Source organism: Mesoplodon bidens, assembly GCF_964165515.1.
Source record: "Mesoplodon bidens genome assembly, chromosome: 6".
NCBI lineage: Eukaryota > Metazoa > Chordata > Mammalia > Artiodactyla > Ziphiidae > Mesoplodon > Mesoplodon bidens.
In genome coordinates this window covers 61,755,020-61,778,485 of record NC_138162.1, presented here as the reverse complement: position 1 = coordinate 61,778,485, position 23,466 = coordinate 61,755,020, and the positions used below count along the sequence as shown (strand labels likewise).

At 34.6% G+C, this 23,466-nt stretch overlaps 1 protein-coding gene across 6 annotated transcripts in view; it reads left to right on the top strand.

The window, feature by feature from the left end:
• CNTLN (centlein) overlaps positions 1-23,466 on the top strand; it is a 356,448-nt gene that overhangs the window by 279,807 nt on the left and 53,175 nt on the right. For all 6 annotated transcript variants that reach the window (XM_081237458.1, XM_081237459.1, XM_081237457.1 and 3 more), the window contains exons 19-20: positions 16,734-16,925; positions 22,958-23,055. In XM_081237458.1, the coding sequence (XP_081093584.1) occupies positions 16,734-16,925; positions 22,958-23,055 (290 nt within the window). The remainder of the gene's footprint in view (positions 1-16,733; positions 16,926-22,957; positions 23,056-23,466) is intronic.

Sequence of the window (23,466 nt, the reverse complement as noted above, 5' to 3'; positions counted from 1 at the left end):
CAAACTGGTACCTATATGGAAATGTATACCTTTAAATACTTATATTAAAACTACAGAAAAGCTAAACTTTGATCAGCTAGCCATTCAATTTAAGAATGAGGAATTGAATAAACCCAAGAAAAATAGAAAGAAGGAAATATTAACATAAGGGTAAAAGTTAATATTGTAGAAAGCAAAGATGCAGTAGACATGATCAAAATAAACAAAGTTGGATCACTGAAACTAATAAATTGACGAACAATAACCAGTGTTGATGAGGATGTAAATGAATTGGAACTTTTATACATTGCTGATGGGAATGTAAAATGGCACAGCTATTTTGGAAAACAGTTTGGCAGTTCCTCAAAAGGTAAAATGTAGAATTACCGTATTATCCAGCAATTTCATTCCTAGATATATACCCAAGAGAAGTGAAAACATAAGTTCACACGAAAATGTGTACATGAATGTTTATAGCAGCATTGTTCATAATAGCCCCAAAGCGGAAACAACCCAAATTCACATCAACTGATGAATAGAGAAACAAAATATCCGTATAGTGGATTATTGCTCTGCAATACAAAGGATTGAAGTAGTGACACATGCTACAACATGAATGATGAACTTTGAAAACATGCTAAATGGAAGAAATAGTCACAGAAGACCACATATAGTAATATTTCATTTATGAAATGTCCAGAAAAGGCAAAATCTATAGAGACAGAATTTAGATTAGTGATTGTGTAGGCCCCGGGATGGGAGAGGAGTGTCTGTTAATGGGCATGAGGTTTCTTTCTGGTATGGATGATGGAAATATTCTAAAATTAGTCTGTGGTGACAGTTGCACAAGTCCATAAACATACTAAAAGTCATTCAGCCATACACTTAAAAATAGGTGAATTTTATGGTATGTAAACTATACCTTAATAAAGTTCTTAATAAAAGAAGTAATACTATATTATGAACACAGGTGAAATTGAAATTTGAGTTTCACATTTAAGTTCTACCAGGCATACACAGTTTTCCAAAGAGTAGAAAAGTAGAAACAAATTCCTTCTAATTTTATGAGGGTAACGTAACTTTGACAATACAAGATAAAAAAATGTTAGAAATGGAAATTAATGTGAACATAGTTGTAACACTGATTTCCAAACCCTTGGTAAATCTAATCAAACAATGTATTTTAAAAAGTCATGAGTAAGCCAGGAAATCCCAGAAATAAAAAGTTTGATTAGAAAATTTATCCGTGTAATTTACCACCATAACAAAGAAAGGAAGAAAATATGTTAAACATGCAGAAAATCTGGGGTAACATCAACAAGATGGCAGAATAGGAAGCACCAGACCTTCTTTTTCCCACAAAGACACCATTTCAACAACAATACTCGGACCAGTTCCTTTTGTGAGAAATCCAGAAACCAGCCAAGAGGCACCTGCACCCCTGGCAAGTACACAACCAGCTGCACTGCAGTTGCTTGGGAAATTTGTGGCACTGTCTTGGCAGAGTCCTACCCTCTGGTATACCACCTTGTGATCTGGGGGAAACTCCCAGTTTCCAGCTTCTCCCCAGGGAGGGAAAAAGTATACTGGACCTTAAGCCTGCCTGGAGGATGGGCTTCTTTCTCACCTGTCTCAGAGCACTGATGGGACCTGCCATACTCTAGATGCCTGGGGGCCACTGAGAACCAAAAAATGCTGTATGGCATGCTGCTATTCCAGAGGACCCGTGGTACAGCAGACAGAAGGTGATATAGCTTGGTGGCCTCTCCCTCAGAAGAAGAATGGAGTGTGTGTCCAGAATTCAGGCTTTTCAGGAGCTGCTTGAGGGATGAGTATCTATTCAGCCCAGCTTGGGGCACTGAAGGAACTGGGCATACTCTAGGTAAATGTCTGGGTGCTGCTGAGAACAAAAAAGAGCTATGTGGCATGCTACTATTTCTGAGGACCCCAGTACAGAAGACAGCAGAGGGAGCAAGAGTTTATCAGCTCCTGAAGAAAAAAAAAAAGGAAATCCCTCTAATTAGAAATCTACACACACAAGTTTGGGAGAAAAGATTTGAGTATTCCTGGAATCTCTAGCTGGACTGACTGATGAAGCTCTTTCCTTATGCAAAGCCAATCCATAAAGACCAGAAGAGGTAGATATTTCTTCAAGTTCATGAATAACAACACAGAGTTACAAGGAACACAAGGAGACAGTAAAATGGCCCAATCAGAGGAACAAAATAAATCTCCAGAAATCTACCCTAAAGAAACAGGCATATTAATTATCTGAAAAAGAATTTAAAATAACCATCATAAAGATGTTCAGTGAGCTCAAAAAATGATTCATGGACAAAATGAGAATTTCAACGAGATAGAAAATGTAAAAAAGAAACAAATTTTGGAACTGAAGAATATAATAATTGATCTGAAAATTCACTAGAAGGTTCAACATCAGACTTGATCAAGCAGAAAATAGAATCAGTGGAATAAAAGACAGGTCATTTGAAATTATCCAGGCAGAGGAGTAAAAAGAAAAAAGAATGAAAAAGAGTAAAGAAAGCCTAAGGGGCTTATGGGATATATCAAGTGGACTAATACTGTGGGAGTTCCAGAAGGAGAAGAGAGAGGGAAAGGGGCAGGAAGCTTATCTAAATAAATAATGGCCAAAAGAAAAATCTGCCAACCAACAATATTATATCTGGCAAAATAGCCCTTCAAAAATGAAGGAAAAATATTGGGAGATTGGGATTGACATATATACACTAATATGTATAAAATAGATAACTAATAAGAACTTGCTGTATAAAATAAATAAATAAAATAAAATGAAGGAAAAATAAAGACTTACCCAGATAAACAAAGGCTGAGGGAGTTTATCACCACTAGATCTGTCTTACAAGAAATGCTTAAAGGAGCTCTTCAAGTTGAAACAAAAAGATGCTAAACAGCAACACGAAAATATATGAAATTATGAAGCTCACTTGGTAAAGGAAAATATATAAGCTATATAGATGAATACAGAATATTGTGATACTATAATGATAGTGTGTAATCACTTTTAGTGTTGGCATAGAGGTTAAAAGACAAATGTATGTAAAAAACTATAACTATAAAATTATGTCAATGGGCAGACAATATAAAAAGATGTGATTTGTAACATCAATAACATAAAATGTTTGGGGAGGAGAAGTAAAAGTGTAGAATGTTGTATTTAATTGAAGTCAAGTTGTTATCAGCTTAAAATAGTTTGTTATAACTATATGATGTTTTATGTAAGCCCCATGGTAACCACAAAGACTATACCTATAGAAGACACACAAAAAGAAATGAGACAGAATCAAAGCATGCCACTACAAAAAATAACAAAATACGAAAGAAGATAGGAAGAGAGGAAAATAAGAACAAAAGAGCTATAAGATAGACAGAAAACAACAGAATGGCAATAGTAAGTCCTTTCTTATCAATTATGACTTTAACTGAATTTACATTTACTCCCCAATCAAAAGACAAAGAGTGGCTCCATGGATTTTAAAAAGCAAGATCCCGGCTTCCTTGGTGGTGCAGTGGTTGAGAGTCCGCCTGCTGATGCAGGGGACACAGGTTCGTGCCCCGGTCTGGGAAGATCCCACATGCCGTGGAGCGGCTAGGCCCGTGAGCCATGGCCACTGAGCCTGCGCATCCGGAGCCTGTGCTCTGCAATGGGAGAGGCCACAACAGTGAGAGGCTCGCGTGCCGCCAAAAAAAGAAAAAAAAGAGCAAGATCCAACTGTACTAAATTCATAAATTTGTTAGGGTAGATCTCATGTTATATGATTTTTACCACAATGAAAAAAATTACAGATAATCTTTTGATACAATTAAATACCTGTTCATGATAAAATTCTCTTAGTAAGCTAGAAATAACTGAGAACTTTCTTACTGTGTTAAGTATATACCAAAACCTTGAAACAATCATCATTCTTAATGGTGGGAGTTAGAAGCATTCTTTTTAAAACCAGGAAGAAGACATTTATACCTACCATGACTGCTTGTCTTAGACATTGTGCTGGAGGGCACAGGCAACACACTAAGATAAGAAAAAGAAATGAAAGTTAAAGATATTAGAAACGAAGAAACAAAACTATCATTAATTCCAAACACTATGCTTGTCTGTACAGAATCTCAAGACAAATTACTAATAGATTTCAGCAAGATTGCTAGATATAAAATCAATATATGCTAAGATGAGATTTCTGTTTACCAGCCTTCAACAAATGTGCTATTTTTAAAAAGAAATATTATTGAAGTTATAGCAGGAATTATATGGTATCCAGTTATGGAAGATGGAACCCAAATTCAGAGATGTTAAAATGTGAAGAAGGAATGTCTTAAAAGCACTATATGTCTTTTGGAAATACAGACATATATGTATTAAAAGTATAAGGAAATAGCAGGGAATGATAAACACCAAAGTTGTTCAGGATAGTGATTATTTCTGGTCAATCAGAGGGGATAGGATCATGGCCTTCAATTCTATTAGTAATACATTGTCTTTGTTGAGTGATTGATAAAGGGACATTTGTTATATATGTATTTTTATTTATGTATTACATATTTGAAATATTTCATAAAAAGTAAAAAAAGAAACCTATTGATGCCATTATCCCAGAGAAGGATGCTGGGAGTGGAACAAATCTTTGCAGCATGACAAAAGGTTTATGGGAGTATGAGCAGAAGAGGAGTCAGAGAAGGAGAAGGTGGGAGAATGTTGTAACAGAAACAAGTGAGGGAATGTTTCTAGTAAGAAAAAGGAGAAGAGTTGGTCAACGGTGTCAGATGCCATAGAGGAATAGAAAATAGTACAACTGAGAAGAGGTTTTTGGACATTTTTTTAGACAGCTTTATTAGCAGGACTCTTGATAGCAAGTGACTGAAACTGAACTCTAAATAAGGAGAAAAAAAAAAGCTCACAAAATCAAAGGATAAACTCAAGAGAATAGACTTGTGAAGAATAGCATTAACTAGAACCAGACACTAATGTCTTTAAAGGTTTCTCTTTATCTCATGTGTCTTCCTCTCAGACCAGCTTTCTCCATATGGCTCTGGCCTTGGGTACCAGCCATGTGGTAACATCCTTAGAGCTTAGACCCCAGAGAAGAAAGTGATTTTTCTTTCTCATCTTTCAGTCTTCCCTTGATTTACATAATTTATAAATTTCTGGGACCACAGGAAAAAATGCTTTGTTTATATGTAATTTTTAGTTAGGATTTAGATTCATTTCATTATATGCATATTTTTCATCTACCTGAATAATTGTCAGGAAATTTGAAAGTCATGCAGGAAACAAGGCAGTTTCTGTTGGGCAGGACTGATACAGACTTTGCAGTACATCTAGTGTTCCTGGCTCTCACCCATTTCAGTGCTAATCATTATGGCACTCAAAAGTGCCCTCACTAATTTCCAAAATATATGTCTAGGTAGTATGCACTCTTTGAGAACCACTGATATAGGAGAAAAATAGAGAAACCAGCTTGATTAGTAAAAATGGAAAGAACTCCAGACTACCCTCTTCCTAAAGAGCTGTATAAATCATAATATTTCACTTAGCACAACTGAGTAAGAGATAATTTACTGAGTGACTACTCTGTTAGGCCAAGCTTTACTAATGGAAAGAATATGATAAACAGAAGATAATTTTAAGTAGAAAAATTAAATGAAGGATGGTAGAAGTTCCTGTATGAAATTTTTGTGTTAAAAAAAAGTTTTTCAAGTGAAACCAATAAGAAATATCTTGTATAATTTAGTCTAAGTCAAAAGATTTGTAAATCTTTTTTCTCCTTTAAAAGAAATTTCTACTCTATGTCATGAAAGTTGTTTTTTTACCTTTTTAATATATATTTTCACATATATTCATTTTTAATGAAAAATCCCATTTTAAGTGATATCAGTAATCTTATATTTTATCAGATCCAATTATAGCAAAAACTATTCTTTTAAAGAAATGTCCTCTTTTTTTACTCTCTTGAATCTTGTGAAACTTGCATAGGAAATAGAGAAAAACATTATTAACTTGCTTCCCTTGAGAATTTTAGTAGGGTGTACTTATAAGTGTAATCAAAATCATATGAATACTTAGTGCTGCTGCTATTAAATTTGTAATAAGTTGTAGGGTTTCTTTAAAAATACCCCAACTGGCTCTCATCCAAGTAAGTTGTTTGCAGAGCTTAGGTGTAGTACAAATCAGGAAAGACGTGGTTAACTGTGGACCCTATCAGTAAAAAAATTCAATTTCTAAGTATTAAGACACTATTCATATTTAGTATGTATTTAAGAAATGTATATCATTTTACTCATTTGAATATATGAAGTCAGAGCTAGAGATGATGATCTTTAGCCTTTGGGTTTATTACCCAGAAAGATGGTAATATTTCATTTAGATTAGCGTGATAATGCACTATTCATATGAATTGACTTCAGTATAATTTAAATAAACTTAATGTTCATTTACATGCATTTTACAGGCTTACTGAAAATCCTTTACCTTATAAAAATGTGAATTCTAGAAATATATCATGGTCTATTATAAATTTTTAGAAGTCAAAATTCTTTGAAGGAATATCGATGCCTTTCTTCTGAAGTCTATGTGAGAATTAAGTATTATGAGCAGTTTTTAATTGTCTGGACTCTGGCTTCCATTTAGTAACAATACTATATATGTGGGCATTAGTTTCCTCAGGCCAGTCCACTAAGGCCTTTTTGTGCAATAAAATACAGTGCATTAAGAAGCAATTATCGGGCTTCCCTGGTGGCGCAGTGGTTGAGAGTCCGCCTGCCAATGCAGGACACGCGGGTTCGAGCCCTGGTCTGGGAAGATCCCACATGCCACGGAGCAGCTGGCCCCGTGAGCCACAATTACTGAGCCTGCGCGTCTGGACCCTGTGCTCCACAACAAGAGAGGCCGCGATAGTGAGAGGCCTGCGCACCGTGATGAGAAGTGGCCCCCACTTGCCACAACTAGAGAAAGCCCTCGCACAGAAATGAAGACCCAACACAGCCATAAAAATAAAACAACAACAACAACAACAACAAAAAAGAAGCAATTATCAGCCCACTAGGATGGAAAAAAACAAAGTATTGAAATCTATTGCTTAGGAAAACCAAATTTAATTGGGGAGAATGAGACAGACTTCATGAGACTTCTACGGATATTCTAGAGTTTGATAGCCTCTGTTCCTGATAACTCAATCACTGTCTGTAACTTCACTTGAAATTTTATGGCTGTCCTTTATGTAGATACAGATACAGTATTAATATCGCCCTGATACACCAACTGTTGTTTTTGGTGATTTGGCATATTTATTTCTTTTTTTCTTATTTCTTCATTGTTTGAGTGGTTCAGTTGGAGCGGATTCTTTTCCTCCAGCCCCCACAAACCTTAAATAACCGAAAAAAAAGTATTGATAAAAGTGGTATAGGAAAAATAAAGAGAATATGTGTATACAGTACCTGTGAGGAATAGATATTTCTGTTTCGAATTAGCTGATTTTAAGCAATAGAAAGCAGGAGAAAGAGAGTGAAAAAGAGGGATTTAGAAAGACATTGCTCAGTTTCTCTTCAGGACATCAGATGGCCCTGCCATCTTCTCGCATTTCTATTGGGGAAGGGAATCAGAATGGGAATGCATTGCAACTTGATGGTCATCGGTAAGCATGCCATGTGTAGATCAAATATCTGGAGGGCTGAAACTGAACTTATAATATTACCATATGAACATTGAGAAATTCTTATAATAGTGACAATGATGAATTACTCTGGATATACTTTTGGTTCCATATATCTGTCTCTGTATTTAGTATGTGGTATGTACGTTTTAAGGGGAATTTTATCTTAGTAACTACAGTAGAGGATTTGAAATAATAACAAACCTACAGTTGAGCAATTCTTGCTATGAATAAACCAAACATTGATTGTTTTTCCATGAATGCTTGAAAGTCAGTTATATTAGTTAGTTTTCCAAGTTTCACATATAATACATTTTTGCTGATTCTTTTTCTGTAGTTGTGGAAACAGAAGTTTAAGCAATGTGTTTTAACTTCAGTCCAGTTAAAATTCATCAGTTTCGTTGTTCAGATTATTTTGAAACACACTATATTGCTAGTATCACATAGATTAATTGTTACTATAAATGCCTATTATGTCAAGGCTATGAATACAAATAAAAAGATACATGTTAAATGTATTTAGTATTGGGGGCTGTTTTAAAAATTAAAAGTATTAGTAAGCTGTTTTAAACAATTTGACATTTGAAATAATAGTGCTGATTTTCATTTTGAGAAATAATATTCAGACATATTTACAAAATAATTATTGGGCATTATCTGGAGCTTCCATTACAAAGGATAAGGGCATTGAATTAATTTTACTCCTTGTAAATGTTATGAGAGTAGCATATCTCTTATCCATATGCAGATATCCATATTTCTTTGATAGAATCTAATTTGAGCACATCAGGACAGATTGGCATTTTCAGTACCATAAAAAATGCTTTGTTAATTGCAAACCATATTTAGTATGACCTTATAACAAAGTAGCACCTTAAGTGTCACGCTTTATCTTTAATCTGCACACTAGAGCTGGGTTCATCTGTACTAGACAACTGCACTTCATGAAAAGAGTTTTTTTCTTGATAGGCAATTAGCAGTAATTAGGAAGATTCACCTCAGTAAGATGTCAACATGAGATTGTTTAAAAAAGTTGAATGTCAGTGACTTAAAAAGAAAAGTTCTTCTGACACATAGGTATGGCATGTGAGACATGAAATGTTAATTTAAGTTTTCTGCTTATTATTCATGCACAATATTATTTTGTCATTTAGACGCTACACTGACAGAGTGTAAAGGGTGTTAAAATAGTGCTGCTAGAATAAAGAGAGGATTAATCTACCATTGGCCAATTAGCCAAAGGGTACTTAATGGTCTCTAAAGGCTACTGAAGTCTAACTACTAGCAAAAGCATTGGTAAAAAGTCCTCTATATTACCTTCATTTGCTTGACATTTTGTGAAACATAGTATAGGCTTTTAATAACTGAATTTGTCAGAAAATAATTTATAAATGAGTGTTGTTGTAACTAAGTGTATTTTTCATAAGAAAATTTTGTTACATAAATAATTCCACCTCTGCCTAAGATCTTTGTTCTTTTTTTTCTTTTTTTTTTTTTTGGTTGGTGGTTTTTAATTTTTAATTCTTTTTCTTGAATATCTCAGGTATCATAATGAAGGAAAATTCATGTTTTAAATTTAAAACACTGATACTAACTTGAAAGTTATTAATCTGAACTATTTATCTTTCTAGATAAATACTTTTATGGAAAATATTTTGCTAGTGACCTAGAAACTTATGTACTTTTCTTTGTAACTCATATGTTTTAATTAAGTGACTGTGCTTTTAGTCATACATGGATGACATGCAGAATTTTATTTCTTTCAGTTTTATTCCTTGTAAAAGAAAAATTTTCCCAATGAAAGAATATTAATACTATCCACAGGAGGGAGAAATATCATTAAGATCATGGTGACTTTCTAGGAGAGTCTTGCCTATAGAATTTACATGGATATTGTTCAACTAGAATTTTCTCTTCAGTCTCTTTTGCTTTAGTTCTGGTAACGAAATCCTTATGTTATAATTTTTTAAGATCATAATATAGTATTTTTTAAATTGCTGCCTCTACTTAAATGTGAACCAGAAAAAAACTGGTTGTGAGATATAAATGAACTTATGTATCCAATATGAAATGATTTCATTCACTATTCTCAGTTCTATGCAGAATTCAAGATTAAAGATTTTGGTGAAGTAATTGGAAACAGACCATTCCCATTAAATGATTGCTTTTCCCTACTTGGACTGTCAAGGCCTTTGGGTTTCAAAAGGAGAAAGAAAAATAAGAGACTCCACTATCATTATAGTTGGAAACTAACCCTCACTTTCTCTGGTTACTTATTGACCTTTTCTAACATTTGACATCTCACCTTTGCCCCAGCATGGACTGGAAAGAATCCTTCTGCCACCAACTATTTCCTCCATAGGCTTCCCAGAAATCCTGCTCCTGTGACCCTGACATCCACCCTCATGTTAAGCTGGGTTTTCTAGCATTTCCATGTGTCTACTTTTCAGATCCCACTATCCCAACTAAGAACATTTTCAAATTTTTTAAATGGTTCATTATTTTAAGTTTCTAATCCAGTGGTGAAAAACATATGAGGAGAACTGAATAGTGTTTTTCAATGCTATAAGGTCATTACTTTCTGGTAGTTACCAGAAAAAAAAAATGTTAGGTCAGAATCAACCTTTTATTAGAAATGGAGAGTTATACCGCATCCTATTCCTTTACTGCTCCTAAACTAGTTGAACACTCAAAACCATTTTCTTTAAACAACTAGTATCATGTCCATTGAATAGGCAGATGTTGAATATTTTATTCTTTGGAGACAGCAAGATCAGAGAGTATCTAAAAATATATTGTTTGGGGGGGCGGTTAGGGAAATGATTCTTTCCGGTTTGATTTTTTTCTAAACCCTTTTCTTCTTTTCATTTGGGCTATAGAATATTTTCCATGGGCCCTGTTTTATTTTTTCTGATAATTCGTTCTTGAACATTAAAATGTTTACCGAGGCTCCCTGCTGGAGAAGAGACCCTCCATCTCATCAGGACTGCCCTGAATTTACTCAGCAGTTTCTGATAGATGCCTTCTCTAGAGTAAAAGTTGGAAAGCAGGATGATTGTATATCTAGCCATGGCCTTTAATGTTATACCTAGCTTCTGGGAAACTTTTGACAAAACAAATCAGGAGGAGTACACGGAAGGAAACTGGCTGTAACTCGCATTTACCAGACAGGATTTGAAGGCAGCAGCAGTTCCCTTAGCTCCCTGATTTGTTTCTCCATAGCACTTACTGTAGTTTATCATGATACATTTCTAGGTTATAGACTGGTAACTACCTAAAGGCAAGGATTATAACTTTTTTATCATCGAAAATATAGAGCTAATACAGTGCCTACCACATAGTATGTAAAAAGGAATGAATCACAGATATTGAGTCAGGTCCTGAATGTAGATCTTACCTAGCAAAATCTTGCAGAAAATATCAAGTTGGGGCCCAGAATAAACAAAAGGCATGAATGAACTCCCATGTAAGAGAATAAAGGAGAGTACAACCAGGGAGCCTTATCTACCCTGTTCATGGGATTACTGTTGAGAGCAGCAAAAGGAAACTTCTGGCCAGAGGCTTTTTGCTTGGCAATTAAACTACAAAATGCAGATCTGGAAGAGGCAATTTATATTTCTAGCATAGAAACTGGAACAGTATTTTTAGAGGTATTGAAAAAATAAACACAAAATTATGGATGAGGAAAAGAAAAACCAGAGTGAGGATGTTATACAAACTATGTACTGTGGATTCAGGACACTTGCTTAAGGGAAGGTAGGGAGGCAATAAGGGGAAAAAGGAATAGGTTCAAAAAAGGGGCTGCTTTTTAAAATTTGGGATTCATACTAGTTTTCCATGTTATATAACAAATTACCACAAATTTAGCAGCTTAGAAGCGATATACACATTACCTCACAGTTTCCATAGTCAGGATTCTGGCATAGGTTAGTGGGATCCTTTGCTCAGAGTATCACAAGCAGCCAAGCTGCCTTTCTTTCTGGAGTTCAGGCTTTTCTTCCAAGCTTCTGTGTTTGGAAAACATAGTTCCTTGTGGTTGTAGGACTGAAGTACCTGTTTTCTTGCTCAAGGACCATTCTCAGCTCCTGAGGTCTTCCTTAGGGCCTTACGTTATAGCCCCCTCTGTAGTCCTCTCATAACATGGCAACTTACTTCTTTAAGGCCAGCAGGAGAATCTTATCTCAGGGAGAGCCCCTGGCTTTTTTTTTTTTTTTTTTTTTGCGGTAGGCGGGCCTCTCACTGTTGTGGCCTCTCCCCTTGCAGAGCACAGGCTCCGGACGCGCAGGCTCAGCAGCCATGGCTCACGGGCCTAGCCGCTCTGCGGCATGTGGGATCTTCCCAGACCGGGGCACGAACCCGTGTCCCCTGCATCGGCAGGCGGACTCTCAACCACTGCGCCACCAGGGAAGCCCCCCTGGCTTTTTTTTAAAGGGCTCACCTGATTATTCACCAGCCAGGGTAATCTCACTTTTGATTAACTCAAAGTAATGTGACTAGGGACCATAATTTACATCTACAGAATCCCTTTGCATATAACATAATGCAAGTAGTGTAATCATGGGAGTGATAGCATCATATTCACAGTTCCAACACACATACAAGGGCATAGGCCATTGGGGGTCATCTAAGAATTCTGCCTACCACAGTGCTCATTACTGAATAATGAATTCTCTAATTTTTCCATGTTTCTTCTTACAGTTGCTTAGAGGGTTCTTTCCTCTTTAGAGACTTATGCTTCTTCAATGTTATATTTAAATAAATAATTAATAACTAGTATCTCATTTTAAACTTTTATAGTGTTAACTTCTATTTTATAACCTTTGGTTAGGATAATTGACTACACATAAATCAATACAAATCTCAGTATTATTCTCACTGACGTCAACTTTTAAGTTGAAATAGACTTTTAAAAGATTGTAGAGGAACTGCACTTGTATCCTATTAGGGAATCCTAAGTTAAGATCAAACAAATAACTGTCACTTAAGACAAAGTAAAGTTTCTGTCACGAGAGAAATTACAGAATTATTTGGTATTTGTATGTGTGTGCATGTGTGTGTATGTATATAGCAAAGCTTTTTATTAATTCAGGTCCTCAGCCTTTAGGACACTTCTTAGACTCTGTATGGTAGCGTTTTACACAAGCTAATAATGCTAACAATAATACTGTAAATTTAAAGTTTACCAAGTGCTATCACAGATTTTAAAAAAAATTCTGCCCTCAAGATTACCTTTGCTAGGTAGGCAAGCATCATCTCTGTTTTTAAAAAGAGAAACAAAGCCAAGTGCTTGCTGAGTGTCACTCAGCTGGTAAGCAGTAGACCCCAGATTAGAATCCAGAAATTATGACTCTTCTATGTGTTTTAATATTATTTATGATTTTAATGTAATATGACTTAAATATTTTTAAATCTTTGATTGGACATGGAAAGGTAATAATATAGAAATAGGAATCATGCTTCTGATAAAAAAGAAAAATAATTTTAAGAGTAATTTTAATTTATTGATAGATTTTACAATGCAATCACTGTTTTTTAAATAAATTTATTTATTTTTGGCTGTGCTGGATTTTCGTTGCTACACATGGGCTTTCTCTAGCTGTGGTGAGTGGGGGCTACTCTTCGTTGCAGTATGTGGGTTTCTCTTGTTGCGGAGCAGGGGCCCTAGGCACGCGGGATTCAGTAGTTGTGGCACACTGGCTCAGTAGTTATGGCTCACAGACTAGGGTGCAGGCTCAGTAGTTGTGGTGCATGGGCTTAGTTGCTCCACGGCATGTGGGATCTTCCTGGATCAGGGCTCAAACCCGTGTCCCCTGCATTGGCAGGTGGCTTCTTAACCACTGCGTCACTAGGGAAGTCCCAACAGCACAATCACTTTCTAACAAGGTCACTACAAAAGTCTCACATTCCAAACCAAGTATAAACAAAAGAAAGTTATTATTTATCATTCTTGTCTCATCTATAAAACTTCTCAATTAAGAAATAGAATGCTTAAACTGAGAGAAGTTAGTAATAGAGCCATGATTACTTGTCCAAAATGCTAAGGGATAATCAAAGGATTTGAAACTGATAGAATGTATGATTTGTCTATTTCTTCTATTTTGACAGGTGCTCTGTAGCATTTCTAGACATATATAATTAACATCAGAAATATGTTTTAAAGATTATAGAGTTAAAATAGTTTAATCAAAGCATGATTTATATTTTAATAAATTATAAGTCATTTGGTTTACTGTCTCCATAATTTCAATATTTCTTTGTTTACTAAATTTTTATACCATTAAATTGAAGTTAAAATCTACATATGCATATCTTTTAAAGAGATATATTTATTGTCTTGGTCTTTGCTCAATGAAGGATATATTTATAATGTCAGGATTTGCCACTGTGGAAAGAATAGATCTAATAGCATACAATTTTAACAAATGAGAGAAGCCACCAGGAAGAAAAGAGCCTCATTAAAATTTAGTCTTCTGTATGCAGATGTAGAGAATGGACTTGAGGACACGGGGAGGGGGAAGGGTAAGCTGGGACGAAGTGAGACAGTGGCATGGACATATATACATATATACCAAATGTAAAATAGATAGCTAGTGGGAAGCAGCCGCATAGCACAGGGAGATCAGCTCGGTGCTTTGTGTACACCTAGAGGGGTGGGAGGGAGACTCAAGAGGGAGGAGAAATGGGATTATACATATATGTACAGCTGATTCACTTTGTTATACAGCAGAAACTAACACACCATTGTAAAGCAATTATACTCCAATAAAGATGTTAAAAAAATTTGTTTAAATTTAGTCTTCTGTGTTGCCTGAGACTCCACCTAGAATTGTAGCCATGAGTTATGTCTTAACAAATGAAAATCTCAAAAAGTCTAATTTAGATGCAGAACATTAACTTTAGGATTGATAAATGTTCTGCTGCATACTATTTAAGTAAAAGCTTAATAATACTACATTGCTAATAAAAGTGTATTTTAATTTATATAGTAATAAAATAATAGATTATATATAAAAGCTGAAATCAATATGTGTGTTTATAGCACCATCTGTGCGACAAACATGTAGGCTTTAATTTTTGAAACCTTTCTGTTTCTTAGTATACAAAAGGCATTGTTTTTAGATACCATGGTGGAGGGGTGGGGGGGATACATAGGTTAACAAAGGCACAGTCCTCTCTCAAGCCTTTGCTAGGGCCGTGGTTGAGGAACAGCCACAATGCTATGGGAGCTAAGAGAATGGAGAAGCTACTTGGTTGGAAAAAAGGAGACAACTGCAGAGAAGATTTCATAAAGGAGGAAATACTAAGCTACTCTTTATGCATGAGAGAGATTTCAGCAGAAGGAAACACCATGTGTAGAGTCATCAGTGTTGAAATGGCTGAAAGTTTTGGGGAAGGGCAGACAAGTTTGACTGCAGGTGATGTGTGACTGAAACACAAATTGAAGTTAAATCTTACTGAGCTTTATTATAACCACAAACATCTGAGCTTTATTCTATTGGGCTGAGGAACCCCTGAAGAGTTTTGAATAAGAGAATAACAGGTCAGTGTTGTCTTGGGAAGTTGTATAAAAGATGGTTTGAATGTAGAGAAAGGTTGCCCATAGGGGAAAGGCTATTGTAGTGGTCTTAGTGGGATGATGAGTCTTCATTAAGAAAGTGGCAGAAGGAAATGAATATGAGAAATATTACATAATTTATAGAACCTGACAATTGGACACAGAATTAATAAACAGGGAGGGAGATGTATTCAACCTTGAATGATAACCAGGAAGATTTTCAGATTTAGGGAAATTATGAGTTTGCTTTTGCTTTTCGATGTTATTTGTTACCTTTGGGACAATCCAGGGATGAATATTTCCTGAAAAATATAAAAAACCACGCTTTTAGATCATAGGTTAAAATACAGCCAAAGAAGTTTTTTTTTCACCGAAACATACTTGTTATTTCACCAAAACGTTTAATCTCAAATATATCAAGCCCTAGTTTTGAATTCATGATCTAAAATATTCATATTTAACAGTATACACATGTATACACAAATATATATGTAATTACAGATTTATTGATATACTTTTTAGAAATTGTGTTTAAACATAGTGTTAATAATTAAGTAACTTATGTCCCATATATATATGACTATACATGTTAGCCACATCTTTTACTGTTTTAATTAGAATTCTTAACAAAGAAAGAATTTTCCCCCCTCTGAGAGACTTCAGTACCATTTTGTATAATTGTTCCTTATGTTAAACTACCATTATTATAAGCTTCTTTGGAATAATAAAGTAATAGTGCAGTTATCCTCTTAAGGATCTCTAAGTTGTTATGCCATTATAGCTTGGTGGCATTCTGCTGACTACAGATGGGTGAATGAAAGGGGCTAACATTAAGGCGGTTTCTTTTACAGTTTCATAAAAGCATTACCAGTATGCCATTTAGTAAAATGTTCATGTTATTAAAAATTTAAATGTAAGGAGTTTAGTGCAATCTACCTCAACATTACAAAGAGGACTTGTCAACTATCAATCAAGTGCATAAAACTGAGTGAATGTGTTTGTATGCTATTTATTTGAACTAAATCTCTAATAAGCCTCTTCTGCTAATTGGACTTAACATTTCTGTTGCTAAATGAGAAGCATTTTGGCTGCTATATAGGGTAGTAAGACCTACCCAGTGGAATAAACAACTAACATCTGTTATCCTGTCCTGCTCCAGCTTGGCTTTTACCAGTTAAGTACAGCAGCCCTGAAGTCAAGGTTATCAAATATGTGAATCTCTGGCACACCCATGTTTATATGAAGGCAAAGAAATAACACATCATGAGTAAAGACCAGCCAACCAAAAGATATTGAGTACAGCTGGTCTATTTTGTTTTAACCTTTACAAGCCCTACAACCTTAAGCAAAAACTAGTGAAAGTTAGAATTTTTGTAGTTTTTATAATAACTATTTTTGTAATCAGTGTCACTTCTTTCTTTAGCATTTTCCTACCTGTACAATTTGATGCTGATAATTGTTAGGTTAAATGTAATTGCTTTTATAATAAATTTATATTTATTTTCTTTAAAAAGAAGCTAAATTTGGATTTGGCTGAGCTTCAGAAAGAAAAAGAAGATTTACTAAAGAAATTGGAGTCTTCATCTGAAATCACAAGTTTGGCTGAAGAAGTTGCCCAGGTAACAGTTCCACGGATACAAGTTACATCACTTGGCCCTTCAAGTAGCATGGATTTGGAAATGAAGCAATTGAAGTGTAAACTAAAGGTGATTATAAATTTTATTAAAGATGAGAACATTTATTAAGTTACTGAATCCTTAAAGAAATGTTTCTATCAATTCTAATTTAATTCTACTAATAAAGGTAAATTATGGTATAAATAATCCCTAAATTATTAATACTACATTCAATCTCATCTTTCTATTTTAGCCTGGTAGATTCTTATCTGGTAACTTATAATACTATTCTCTGAAAAAATAGCAAGACACCATGAAATCCTAACTTAGGAGACGATGGAAACTGGCCATTATCATTCTATTCCACTATTCAACTCCTCTCTGCCTGCCACTGAACAGAATTCTTTTTGAACATAATAATGTATCAACATAAATAGAATTGCTTTCCTTTACACATTTTGCTGCTGTTTTAACTTGGTGGTTCTTTGTTGGAGATGGGGAAGGAGGAGGGAATTAGGGGAAAGGAGAAGAAGCACAGAGCAAAGGTGAGTTGGTTTAATCAAGTTAAACCTGAGAGTGAGAATAAAGACCAGTGTTCCTTTTGCTTATAAAGAATTGTGTCTAAGTCCAGGTGAGACTGTCAACAACTTAAAAGTAAGGCTGGCCTTAGGTTAAAGAGAATTATCTTGTAAAAAATGGGATTTGTGAGTTCTAATCGGAAAGTTCACTTTCGTGCTTCTTAAAACAAGCTCATTTATTCCTCACATATTAATTATTTTCTTCAGTGGGGATTGCTAGCTGGAAGTTAAAAGGACAGTGTATATGGGACCATAGCTATAATGAGAGTTACTAGAAAGAAAATTCTGGTTGAAAATGCACAGAATACACTAGAAATGTAATAAACATGACTGTTAAGGAGGGTATTAGGGTATAGAATTGTCAAATAGACTCAGTTCTTTTGTTTGTTTGTTTGTTTTTGTTTTTGTTTTTTCCTGTACGCGGGCCTCTCACTGCTGTGGCCTCTCCTGTTGCGGAGCACAGGCTCCGGACGCGCAGGCTCAGCAGCCATGGCTCACGGGCCCAGCCGCTCCGCGGCATGTGGGATCTTCCCAGACCGGGGCACGAACCCGCGTCCCCTGCATCGGCAGGCGGACTCTCAACCACTGCGCCACCAGGGAAGCCCTAGATTCAGTTCTTTTCAATCCAAAATATTATATGTGTGCTCTTTCTAATAATAACATCTTTAAATGAAGGATAACTAGTAGGGTAAACTAGGATAAAGTTTAAAGTAAGTTTGTGTACTATTGCTTGAAAATATTTTGCTTTGTTATTAATAATCAGATATACCAGTTGGTATTAATTTAGATGCTCCTTAGATACCATTTTCTTCAGAGAGTTTTTATGTGCAGAACTTGCCTCAACAACTACATTTTATAAGTTTAAATACCTTACATAATAGAAATGAGAAAAAATAGTCGTGCAAGCTTGGAACTTTATATCTTCTCTTAAGATATGTTTCTGTCTGATAAAATGGAGTAAAATGTATAAATTGAACATTTCAGTGTTTAGGTTTTATATGGAGGATAAAATCATTGCTGTCTTCTTTGATCTTACCTACTACAGATACTTTTATTCACAGTTCGGTGATTCTTCTTATATTTAAGTCTTCATGTGCCTAATACAACTTTTGTTTTCACCAAGATAAAATAGAATGTTAAATCCAGTAATGTCTGATCTGACTTCTAAAGTTTTTTAAATTGTTAATAGTTTTAAGTTGATTTTTATTTTATTTATTTCGTTTTAGTTACTACTAATACTCTAACAATTTTTGGTAATAATAGGCCCATATCTGATATCTGTAAGCTTCTTGCATCATGGTTTACCATGGCATAAGTTTTTACCCATATATAAATCTCTCTCACTTTGAAGGAATATGTGAGTTACAAAGGTAAGACTAATGAGAATGCCTAAAGCAATTTACATCATGCTTGATGTAAGTTTGAAGTGACATTGTCCATATCTAACCTGGAGTCCTGGAACACTGACCAGGCTGCATAGGGACAAAAAGGGTAAATCTTTACTTTTGTCTTATTTCATGCTTTAATATGGAAATATTCTGGATGACTAGGTACTTTTAAGTAAATAATACTCTTGATACTGCAAATTTCTGTTTTGACATTGTATTAGGTTGCTAGGGCTGCCATAACAAAATACCACCGAGGGCTTCCCTGGTGGCGCGGTGGTTGAGAGTCTGCCTGCCGATGCAGGGGACACAGGTTCGTGCCCTGGTCCGGGAAGATCCCACATGCTGCGGAGCAGCTGGACCCGTGAGCCATGGCCGCTGAGCCTGCGCATCTGGAGCCTGCGCTCCGCAAACGGGAGAGACCACAACAGTGAGAGGCCCGCGTACCACAAAAAAAAAAAAAAAAAAAATACCACCGAGTGGCTGGCTTGAATAATAGAAATTTATTTTCCCATAGTTCTGGGGTCTAGAAGTCCAAGATCAAAGTATTGACCTGTTTGATTTCTTCCAAGGCCTCTTACCTTGGCCTGTGGATGGCCGCCTTCTTGCTGTGTCTTCACATGGTCACTGCTCAGTCTATGAGGTCTGTGTCCTAATTGCTCCTCTTATAAGGACACCAGTCATGTTAGATTAAGGCCCACCCATGTGACCTCATTTTACTTTAATTACCTCCTTAAAAGCCCTATCCAAATACATTTTGAAGTACTGGAAGGGGAGGTTAGGACTTAAGCATATGAATTTTGCCAGGACAAAATTCAGCCTATAACAGATATCAGATTGCTAACATAATAAATTTCCAAGAAATAGCTTATTTTCTACTTGATGTTTTCTATGCCTAGTAAAACAAAAATGGTTACATTTGAATCTCTTAAAGGTCTACATCCATCTTTTTTATTTTATCCAATTAATATTAGACTTTTCTATATAAATTCTTAGGTGTACTTCTGAGATGTACATGGTTCATTCAGAAATTAGAGTGCTCATGTGCATTTCTGTGTCTTCATTTTTACCCATATTAGACATGTTTCTTCAAGGAACCCAACTTTATATAGATAGATAATAAAATATTTAGTGACATATAAATTCCTTCCAGTGAATGATATATACATCAGTTATTTATATTTAGTTTAATTTGTAGTTCTTTATACAATCTGGATTGAGTAGTACTCCAACTTATATTTGTGATTTTTTTTGACCTCCTGATTGTTGAAAGGATACCTTTTGGTATATACCATGTTCTCTTCCAGTTTTTCAGTAAGTTAATAATGAAGAATAATAGTTTTTAAACTACTGTTAATTTATATATAATCTATTGCCAGTCTAGTTCTAAGTCTTAAAAATGTGAACTCATTAAATACTCGTTTCAAACTTATGAGATAAATTCTGTTATTATATCTATTTTACAGTTAAGCAAACTGAGTACGTTAATTGTCCAAGGTCACACAGCTACTAAGAGATAGAGCTGAGATTAGAACTCAATCCATAGGGCTCCAGCATCCATGCTTTTACTCATTTTGCTATGAAAAATTTTTTAAGTGTTTAATAAACTTAAACAGGAAAGTGCTAACCAAGATAGATTATTACCATTATGACATCTTTGAAATATGTGTTTTACTCCAGATTTTGTCATGCTGCAGATAAGTATTATGTTGTAGGAAATGGAAAAGGGTCAGAGGACCTGGGTTTTGATCATTTTTTGTCCAGTAACTTCTTGTGGGACCTGACTGAGGAAATTACTTAGCTTCTCCAGAGGTCTAGAGCAGGAGTACCTTTCTACCCTCTTCAAAAGGATTTTTGAGGATTAAACAAAATAACTGTGAGGTTTAGAGAGTCTGGCAAAAGTATTTATCAAGCTGGCATTGTTTTATTTATTATAATTCTGTAATCCCTCAATTATCCAGAAGTCAGAATTACAGCATTTTTCAGCCACCTAAAATAACAGGCTTAAGTCTAAAAACATAAAAGAATCAAATAGCTATCTTAAAATCCACTTAATTTATTCTGTTGAAGATATTGTCAGGCTTCATTTACTGCCTTTTGTCTTTTATTTTAAATACAGCTGTAATGAGTTTATTTGTTTAACTTTTTAGCAGAAAACACCTCAAAAGCAGCAAATTAGAAGTATGTATATTAAGGGCCAGGATGCTTGTTTTTAGACAGGAATATTGAGAGAATCAAGAAATTATGATCAACAGATTGACAGAAAAAAATATAAAAATGCTAAGGTAAAAATACAAAATTAGAAAAACAGCAGCCTGGGACCATTCAGAGTAGGGCTGAGTAGCCATTTATATCATAATAGTTCTTAAAGGCATCATTGTATAATGATACAGTGATAATAAATTAGATACAGTAATATAACAATTAATATAGTGATAATATTTATAATATATCATTATATTAAAGAATCACTATTGCTTAATGTAATTGTGGATTGTCATTTCTAAATGAATGAACAATCATTCCAGAAAGAATTTAAGTTTAATGATTAAAGCAAAAGCTTCAATTTTTTGGTAAATTTACTAGTGTGGAGCATCTTACTCTGGCAATGCTAGAAATAAGACACCATATGTCACTGTAAACATGTAAAACATGATGGAAATTTAGATTGTATAACACAAAATTTAATCAAAACTTTTAGCATTTAATACAGTTGCCAAGTTGAGGTAGCCTTGGGTTTTTAAGAAAATTAATATAATATTTAATGGAAATTTAAAATTTACATATGCCGTACCAATGAGTTATTAAAGTCTGTCTGATGAATTTGACTCACATTTACATTGTGTGGTTAACGGTTTCATCTTTTCAGATTTATATTTTTTAGAATAAGTTAGTCAAACCTGGAAATAGTTCTCATAGAAACAATTGACTATAGTTATTAGAAAAATTAGCGAAATAACTACTACAAATATTTTTAAAGTTATATTTTATTCTATTTATATTATTTAATACTTTTTAAATTTAACAAATGAATAAATGTATGTCAATGCTATCTTACAGGTAGAAAAAACAAAATATCAAATCACTAAATAATATCTCAGAGTACATGTTTTCTTGGAACTTGAATCAAAATTGAAAGTTAGGTGTCCCTAACACTCTAGCTGCTACTTCTGGCTCCTAGGCCATGCAGACAACAAATAGCACAAAGGTGTTCTGCTTTGAAAAACTAATAATTATGTATAAGTACTTTAATAATTAATATTGTTTATAAGTTCAAGTAAGGAAGTATTCAGTATTCATAAGGTTCTTTATTAGTTATCTTTTACTATCTTAACATTATCCTAAAAGGTAGCAGCTTAAAACAGTGGCAATTTATTACTTCTTATGATCCAGTGAGTTCACTAGGTAGTTCTTTTGCTGCTGTCTGCTGCGTCCCCTCATATGCCTGCATTCTTCTAAACCAAGGATTTACCTGGGCTGGAAGTTCCGAGAGAGCCTCACTCAAAGGCTGGCAATTGGTCTGCTGGCTGTCATCTGGGGTACCTCAGTACCCTCCCAAATGGCCTTTCCTCTATATTTGTTGGAAGGTGATCCCAGAGCAGCATTCCAAGAGGGCAAAGAGGTAGGCTAGAAGGATTTAGGGCCTAGTCTGATATTTGCACAGTGTCATATGCCACAAACTTTTGGTCAAAGCAAATCGCAGGCCAGGCCAGATTCAAAGGGTTGGGAGACGGGTTACACCTCTTGATGGGAGGTGCAGCAAAGCTTTGTGACTATATTTAGTCTGTTACAGGTTATTAGTAAATCCAGAATTAGTTTTAAGTGATCTTACTAAACCATAAAAATAATTAATCACATACACTTTTACATTTTACAAAATCCATATTTCCCGTAAATGTATTTTGGGTATATACTCTTTGCAATTATTATGTGAGTATGTTCCTCTATGATTTTGGCATGTTATATAAAAATTTTAGCGTGCCATGTTATTTCTGTTAGAACATACAAAATGAAGCATTTTAAAATGTTTAGATGTTCATTTTAATTATAACCATAATTTTTGCAATTTTATTATATTCATGAAAATGGCATTTATATTTTTGCTGCTTTAGAACAAGATTGAAAGACATACTTGAATTTATGTGTATTTTTAATCTAGAATGCAACTAATGAACTCACTAAACAATCATCAAACTTGAAGTCTCTGAAATGTGAACTCCTAGCAAAAGAAGAACACATAAAGGAAATGCATGAAAAGTATGTGCTTTTTATTTTTATCCATTGTATTTGGTGCCACCTAGTGGCGGCTAACTCTATTAAACATTGCACACCAAGAAACAATACCAACTTGTTGTTTGCCTTTCTTAGTTCGTTTTTAAGCCTACACAAGATGAAAGTTTAAAGAATATTACATATATCATGGTTTATGGCAAGATAGTCACTATTTTTTAATTAGAGTAAGAATGTTTAAAGTTAGATTTTCCATCTTAAACACATTTAATTCTGAATAAATATCAATTAATGGCTGAAAGACTATGAACAGAAAACTTTAGAATGTAGTAATTATTTGACTAAAAATATATGTATAGGTTGATCTTTATATTGGATTTATTGTCTAAGCTTATAAAGCAAAGGTGGAAAAAAATGTAAGTTTTGTTTGTGTTTAAA